General features: G+C 50.9%; 1 protein-coding gene across 1 annotated transcript; it reads left to right on the top strand.

The window, feature by feature from the left end:
- The first annotated feature begins 510 nt into the window (after positions 1–510).
- NEUROG3 (neurogenin 3) lies at positions 511–1,310 on the top strand. The gene has a single exon (XM_020975185.1). It carries the CDS (start codon positions 633–635, stop codon positions 1,308–1,310), a length of 678 nt encoding a protein of 225 aa, XP_020830844.1. The 5' UTR covers positions 511–632.
- The last annotated feature ends 6,972 nt before the right edge of the window (positions 1,311–8,282 follow it).

Here is an 8,282-nt window from a genome sequence, read left to right as displayed (position 1 = left end):
GAGGGGGGAAAAGGGAGGGAGGGTTCGCGTGGCGGGGCCCCGAGGGCCAGCCGCGCTGATTGGCCCGTTGGGCAGCCAGCAGTGGGGCAGGCACGCTCCGGGCCCGGGCCGATAAGATAAAGCGTTCCGAGGGGGGCACACGTCTGGTGGCTCCGGAAATCCCCTGCTGTCCCTGGGGTGGCAAGCAAATATAAGGAAGGGCCCTCCGCCCCTGCCCAAGGAGTCGTGTGCTGGACTTTCAGCCTGCAGCGTTTCTTGTCCTTCCTCTGCTCTACCTCTTTTTCCTCCTCTTCCTCCTTCTCCTCCTCCGTGTTCACCCAACCCAGCGCAGAGAGACCCCAGGAGGCCAGAGCCCGCAGGTCTCCTAAGGCGGGCGGGAGGACGGGAAGGCGGCTCTCGGCTCCGCCCCGGCTGTGCTCTGCCTCTTCCCCTCTGAGCTAGGTAAAACTTTCTCTGGGGGCACCCTGAGGTCACGGGGTGAGGGGCGGCCGGGTATCCTCTTACACCAAGGCAGGTTCCAGGGCGTTTGGACCCTTCCCCACTCCCAGGCGGACTGAGCCCCGGGGCTCCCAGCTGCGGCAGGGGGCAGGGGTGGGCGTCCCGCGGAGATTGATCTTCCTGCCCACTACAGGATGTCCCCCAAGCCCGCCTGCGTGGTGACCAGCGAGCCGTCCTTTCCGAGAGCTTCAGATGCCGCCACCGCCTCAGACGTCGGGCTGTACGCCTCCTGTGCCTTGTCCCTGCCCGGCAGCCCCAGCCCTGCGCCGCCGCGGACCTGCGCCGAAAGCGAGGCCCGCGGAGTTCCCAAGAAGGGCAGGGCTCGGCGCGGGGGTCGCAGCCGGCCCAAGAGCGACGCGGCGCTAAGCAGACAGCGGCGCAGCCGGCGCATGAAAGCCAACGACCGCGAGCGTAACCGAATGCACAACCTCAACTCGGCGCTGGACGCGCTGCGCGGCGTTCTGCCCACGTTCCCGGACGACGCCAAGCTCACCAAGATTGAGACGCTGCGCTTTGCGCACAACTACATCTGGGCGCTGACCGAGACGCTTCGCATGGGGGACCACGGTCTCCGGGGGCTAGGGCTGGGCCTGGGGCTGAGCCTGGCCCCACCGCCTCTCCCTTCTGGGGAGCTCAGCAGCCCGGGCAGTGCCTCCTCCTCCGCCGGCGAGTGGGGCTCCTTGTACTCTCCAGCCTCGCAGGCGGGCAGCCTGAGCCCCACCGCCTCGCTGGAGGAGCCGCCACCCTTGCACTCAGCCGGCTCCCCGGTCTGCCTGGGCCCCGAAGGCCTGTCCTTCCCCGATTTTGTATAGCGGGGCCCAGGAGAGCCTGAGAGGCGAGTGGGCTCTTAGTAACTCCCACGCCCACGCGCGGGCACACACTCTGGGCCACTAGATCTTCTGCCTTCAGGCAGCTTTCCCATTTCAGATTCTTCTTCCACAGCCCCCAGCTTCTTCCAGGTTTGGTGGACTTAAGCATAATCCTTCTTCTCGAGCAATCCAAGAGTCGGCATGCCAAGAAATGTCTGCAGCTTAGCCAACAGGTCCCACCGGGCAAAGAAGACCAGATTAATAGTGCCGGAATCAAATTTACTTCTCATGGCCACATGCTTGTCTGCCTGACCTGCGCTTTGCTGTCTCCTGTCTTTCTCTTTCCTGGTCTGCACCTTCTTCTACCCCTTCCCATTTCCTTATCTCTCGGTGTGTTTCGTCTCTGTGTCTGTTACTCTCGATGTCTGTCTTCCTATGTCTGTCTTGTCCTGTATGTCAGTCTTTTGCTGTCGTTTTGAATGTGTTTCTGTTTCTCTCTTGCTATATCTGTCTCTCTCTCTCTCTCTCTCTCTCTCTCTCTCTCTCTCTCTCTCTCTCTCTCTCTCTCACTCACACACACACACACACACACACACACACACACACACACACAATTTTCATATATCCTAGTGCTTCCCCCCTCCGCTTGGAGTTGCTTTCTTTCCCACTAGGAGAGCCCCGCCCCCCGCCACCCCCCTCCTCACCTCCACTGCTCCTCACTCGCAGCTCCGCTCTTACTCAACGGTAGGAGAAGATGCTCAGCCTTCTTCTCCTCTAGCACTTTCCTGAGCTGCCGCCGGCGATGGCAACAGTCGTGAGGTCTGAACTCCACAGAGCTCTGGGGGCCGAAAGGCGTGTGCTTGCCGCCATCGTTCTGACTTATCCCCGGGGCAGCCCGCCCCCCTTCTGGGTGGCGGAGGTAGAGACCCCAGCGCCGGACCTGGGGTGGACAATATCTCTTCTCGAAATCAGGTCGTGATTTTTATGATGTCTTTGGGAATGATTTTTTTGGGGGTACTCGGACACAGTAAATTATATTAATTTTTCCATTTTGTATTTATTAATATTTCATAGCGGGAATATATATATTGTAAATAAGATTATTTTGACCTCGGTGAAAGCCTTTTGTTGCCAATAAAATAAATGGAAAAGACTGAGCAGGAGCTAATTGACTGAGCGACCGTCAGGAATAAGGGCTGGGTGCAGGGCTTTGAGTCAGAGCTGGGAGGAACTTTAGAAATTATCTGGAGGTGAGGGTTCATGGACCCCTTCACAGGATCATGTGTTTAAATACTTGAAGGAAATGCTAAATTTCAGTTAGAAACTGGAGAAACTCAAGACGATTTCTTTTCCCATCCAAGTTCATGGACTCCCACCTTGTCCCCGGGTTAAACACGTCTAAACTAGTCCAGCTTGTCCACGTTTGGTATATGAAAAAAGGAGACCCCGAGAGGGGAAGGGAATTGCTGAAGGTCACACACTAAGCAGAGTTGAGACTTGAACCCAGATTCTTTGGCTTTTAGAGGATCCCACCTCTGCCCAATGTTAGAGGGGAACATGTGGTTATTCCTTGTGGTGAATTAGAAGGCTTTATGGAAGGGTACATTTAAAGTTGGGGAGGACCTTTTTACAGAGGAGGAAACTGAAGCCCAGAGAGCTGAGATTTGCTTACGGTCACACAGCTAGTAAATGGGAAAGCTAGGATATTAATCTCTTTCTTCTGACTCCAAATCCATGGGTTTTGAGGTCAGATTACTCCCCCACCTCACCACACACACCAATCCCCCAAAAAAATCAAGGTTATTCGGGTTTAGAATAACTGAAAGGCGAAGGGAGAAAGAGGGGACGCTGGAGGAGTAGGCTGTGTTTCTAGGTTAGTGACCTAAGGCCTCTGTCCTAGACGTTTTTCCCAGCCTGCTTTAGGGAGGGAGCACAGGACCTGGAGGCGACTTCTTATGCAAACCCTAGGCTGCTCCTGGGCTGCAGGATCCCTTGGGTTGAAGACTGGAGGATGTGGAGTGTACTTCGGAACCCTATTCTGCTTGGTTTCGAGAAGCTTCAATTCGTTGCAGAGGTCAGTGGGTCACGCCCTCTCCGGAAACCCACCTCCATTTGCTGTTCCTTCCCCACAGCTGGGAATTGCTGTGGACTAGGTCTAGGAGTTTACATCAGTGTTTGCTGATATCAAAGATGGAGTTGGCTTGGGGAGATTATAACCTGTAAGAAACTGTCTTGGTAAGAATTCCCTCGATAAAACCCAAGGCTTCACACACACACACACACACACACACACACACCCCAACCTATCTAGCCCCCAGTTTCTTTCTGGCCTGAAACCCACCGAATCACAAAATGTAAGAGCTTTAAGGACTATCTAAGTCAATCTCTTCATTTTATAGATAAGGAAATTAAGCCCCAGAGAGAAGTGACTTACCCGAAGTCCAACAGCCAGGGAAGCAGGTAGTGTGGTGAGAAGAACCCTGCATCTCTAGTCACAGAAAGGTGGGCTTAAATATTGGATCCATTGATTACCTCTCATATTGGGCAAATCACGTCCTCACTCTGGATCTCAGACCTTCAGGGTCTCTTCCAACTTCAAGTCCCATGGTCATCCCTTGGGATAAGTAACAGGAAAGAGTTTAACTAGGCAATGTTCTTTCTAATAGTCCTGGGTCTGTGGATGCCAAGTCAGGAGCTCTTTCTACAGCACACAACCTCTCTCTCCCCTTCTGCTTAGATCTAAGGGGAGGAGGTTGGGTTTCTTCCTCAGTTTCCCTGACCGGAAAGCCAAAGAGACAGGTGGGACCATTCCACTTGAACTGTTAAATCCTCCTCAAAGGGGATAATAGATTTAGAGTTAGAAGGGACCTTTGAGGTCATCTATGTGTCAGCATTTAACACAGTGCCTGGCATATAGTTGACACTTAATAATGTTAATAATAAATGTTTATTAACTGACTGATTCAACCCCTTCATTTTACAGTTGAGGAAACTAAGGCACAGGGTTTCTTTTTAAAATAACTTGTTAAAAGTGACTCAGATACTAATAGCGATGGGATGTAAATTAGGGGTTGCTGAATCCAAATTCAGCATTTTTTGCAGTGCACTACCTTGCCTCAGACTTGGGAAAGAAGGCATCCTCCACCCCAATCTACCTTCAGACTCCAAGGTCAGCTGATGGAGGATGGAGAGAGGGGAAGACAGAGAGGAATGAGAGGATTGACACAATGAAGGTCTTATGGTGTTCTGGGGCCTAGTTTGGAATATTTCCATTTGGAGGAGGTGAGAGTAATCAAGAGAGTATATTCTCTGTTTCTCTTTGTGTCTCTCTTCTCTTGTCTCCCCTCTCCTGTCTCCTCTCTCTGCTCTCCTCCTCCTCCTCCCCAAGTCACCTACTAACCAAAGAGAAGATAGATTGCCTTAATGAAGAGCTGGATTTGGGAGGGAAGAGGGGATGGCAAACATGGGAATAAAGGGAGGTGTTGTTTAATTCTTACGGATTTAATCAGGAAGCAGGAGATTAATGACTTCTTGGTGGCCGCTGGCTGTGCTCAGGTGTAGTGTCAGGGCCAACTTTCCTTCCACCTGCAGCCCCATGCCTGAAGGCAGGTGTGTGGCCTGGTTTCGCTTGGGGGGGGGGGATGAGCTCCTATTGGCAGAAAATGGAAAAAGGAGGCTTTCTCTGGTGGAATTCTGTAATGTAAAGCCCCAGTTCACCACCACCACTTCCCCTAATCTTCTGGAACCTCTCGGAAGCTGTCTTGCCTGGAAGAGAGGAGTACTTGAAACTGTCGTCCAGAATTGTAGATGTATAAACTTTGCACTGTTCCCCCAAGCAAGTAGAAGCCATTAAGAAAACTTTCATTAAGGAATCATTATTCACCTGATAAATACAAGTTGACCTTCTGCCCCTTCCCCCCTTTATTTAATTTAACTAACTAGGAGGTTGCTTAACTTCTGAAATGCAGTAGGGCGACCACTTCTGGGAATGGGGGTGGGGGATCAAAAGAGAGAGTCTACTTACAGTGGTTCTCAAAATGTGGTTGGGGTCCTATAGGAGGCTCCCTAGACCTCCCTCAGGTCAAAACTATTTCCATAATAATACTTGGATGTTTTCATTTCTAATGAGGTTTATCAACAGACTAACAACATAAACAAAGCTCTTCGGATTGTAGCCATTCCCACCTCCTCAATAAACTCTAATAGCTCCCTATCACCTCCAGAATCAAATATAAAATTTTTGTTTGGCATTCAAAGCCATTCACAACCTGTCTCCTGACTACCTTTCCAGTCTTCTCAAACCTTACACCCCTATCCCATCTAGTGACACTGGCCCCCTTGCTGTAACTTGAACAAAGTACTCTACCTCCTGAATCCAGATATTTTCACTGACTGCCCCCCATAGTCAGAACGTTCTCCCTCTTCACTTTGGCCTTCCTGACTTCTTTCAAATCCCAGCTAAAACCCCGTATTCTTCAGGAAACCTTTGCTGATTCCCCTTAATTTTAGTGCCTTCCCTGTGTTGAGCATTCCCAGTTTATCCTTTATATGGCTTGTTTGTACACAGTTGTTTACATGTTGTCTTCCCCCTCCACTCTGAGGTCCTTGAGAGCAGGAACCATCTTTTACCTTGCTTTGTATTCTGGGCTCTTAGGAGGCACTATATAAATGCTTATTCCCTTTCCCCTCGCCCTAATAGGGACTTAATACATTTTTATTGACTGACTAGAAATGGCTCCTGAGACCAAAAAAGTTTAACAACTGGTCCAGCAGAAAGAACTCTGAATAAGATACCATGTCACCTAGGTGCCAACCCCAGCTCTGCTACCTGCCTAAAACAGTTCAACGAGTATTTATTCAGCACCTACTGAAACCACAATCCCTGCTTTGAAAGAGAATCAATCCTCTTGGAAGAAAGGGAGCAGTATGTCTACAAATAAGCATAAAGTACTTAACGAAGTAATGGGGAAGTGAAATCAATGATTCTCTAGTTTATAATAAAAACAAATTAGGTAGGGAGAGAGAGAATCAATGACTTGGAGAAACAGGAAAGTTTTCTTGTAAGGAGTATCACTTCAGCTGAGCCTTGAAGTGAGCTAGGGATCTCAAGAGGCTGAACAGGGAGTGAAGGAGAGCCTTCCAGGAATAGAGGTCAGCTTGTGCAAAGGCAGGGAGATGATGGGCAAATTATTTCCCCTCCCTGGGCCTCAGTTTCCCTCTCTGTACAATGATAGATTGGGACTTTGAAGATCCTTCCTGGATCTAAACTAGGATCTCATTAGTCTTTCAACAACCCTGAGATAAGACCCCTCTTTCCTTATTCCTTTCACTGAAGAGTAGTCTGGTACAATGCCATTTGGGGAACAGAAGAGGAAGCTGCTTTCATATTTAAAATAACAGGTAACATTTTGAAAGTGTTTTAGGGTTCCCCCACAACAAGAATGTAAAAGAAGGAGAGCATAGAATTTTAGTCTTCATTTTTACAGACAGAGAAACTGAGTCTGAGAGATAATGAAATTTGCCCAGAGTTCTTTGCAGCTTGGGGAGCCAAGCCTTGGACCTAGGGATCCTGACTCCCAAGGCCAGTGCTTTTCCCCCAAGACTGCCTCTCTTTAAATGCAATCGAAAACAACCAGGGCCAAGATAATAGTTTGGAAATTCCCTTGATTTCTTCCCCAGGAGGTACTGTCAGCTTGAAGGCCACGGATCTGGAAAACTTCTGTGCTAGCCAATCAGATCTGCCAACTCAAACCCTAGCTGAGAAATAGGGCCTCCTTAAGAACAGCGGCCCCTTGTCCTCCCTGGGCCCTCTGGCCACCCCAGACGACAGCCACACACAGCAGCCCCACGTGCATGCCCCATTCTGGCTGGTTCCCAGTGATATGACGGGAAACCCTCGCTAGAACACCATGCCGGAGCAGGTGTCTCCCACACTGCATCAGGTCAGTGGAGTCCCTGAGTTGGGTCACCACCTAGTTCTAACCCCCAAACCTTTGTGTGCTCCTCTAACATTCAGAAAAACAGAGCTTGAATGTGGTATCGCACCTCCTCCTCCCTGGTTTCCTGCAGGTAGATTTATGGGGCTCTATCCCACCCACCCACCCCCTTTCCTCTAGCCCAGCCTGAAGGACAAAGCAGCCGAAGGTCTATTGGAATGCTAATGGCTTGGCGCCAGGTCCGCCGCCGGCCAGCTAGAGGGGGAGGGAGGGATTCTGGAACAAAGACCAGCCGGGGGCTCCAAGAGCCCCGGGGGTACACGTGACCCCAACCAGCGTGCCTCCAAACCTTCTAACAGCCACCCGGCAGTCAATCCCTTTGGGAGCAAGGGCAGGTCGCCTGGTCTCGCCGAGCCTTAATCTTCTCATCTGGCTAATAGGGATAAGTGAGCATGAAATGAGACAATAGTAGGTCTAAGCTTCCGTAGCGCTACAAGGTTAACAGAGCGCTTTACTTCCACCAAATCTACAAGCTAGGTAGTGTGTTACTAAACCAAAGCCCCGAAAGATTCAGTGAATTGTCCCAGGTCACGAAACTAGTAAGTACCTGAGCCGGGATCGAGCCCTAGAGTCCAGACTCCAGATGCAGTGCTCGCTACCACTGTATCCTATTACTTCTTAATAAATGCTTCTTAGTTGAATGGTTGGTGGTTTCGTGGAAAGGAGCTTTACAAAGGCTCCGGTAGCGAACAAATCTCGAGGTTAGACAGGTTCTGGGGACTACCTGGAGAGTTCTTTGGTTGCCCCGGAGGGGCCTTCTCTTCAGAAGGACTGGAGAAGAGGTGGGTGTGAGCCCTCAGGAGTTGGTGCTGGGGGAAGGGGGGAGGGAGGAGGAGGCGGGGAAGTGGAAATAACCCGCCGCATGTGGCCCCTAGGCAAAGTTGGAGGGGACCTGGACCTAGCGCCCAGTCCCTGCGACCCAGGACGCTGCCTTCTTTCCTCTTCCTTGCCCTCACGGTGAATAACCGAGCTCCAAGGC

Source organism: Phascolarctos cinereus, unplaced genomic scaffold (genome assembly GCF_003287225.1).
Source record: "Phascolarctos cinereus isolate Bilbo 61053 unplaced genomic scaffold, phaCin_HiC Scaffold_3;HRSCAF=262, whole genome shotgun sequence".
NCBI classification, from domain to species: domain Eukaryota; kingdom Metazoa; phylum Chordata; class Mammalia; order Diprotodontia; family Phascolarctidae; genus Phascolarctos; species Phascolarctos cinereus.
The sequence above is the reverse complement of the archived record's forward strand: the minus strand, read 5'-3'. Positions and strand labels throughout refer to the sequence as shown.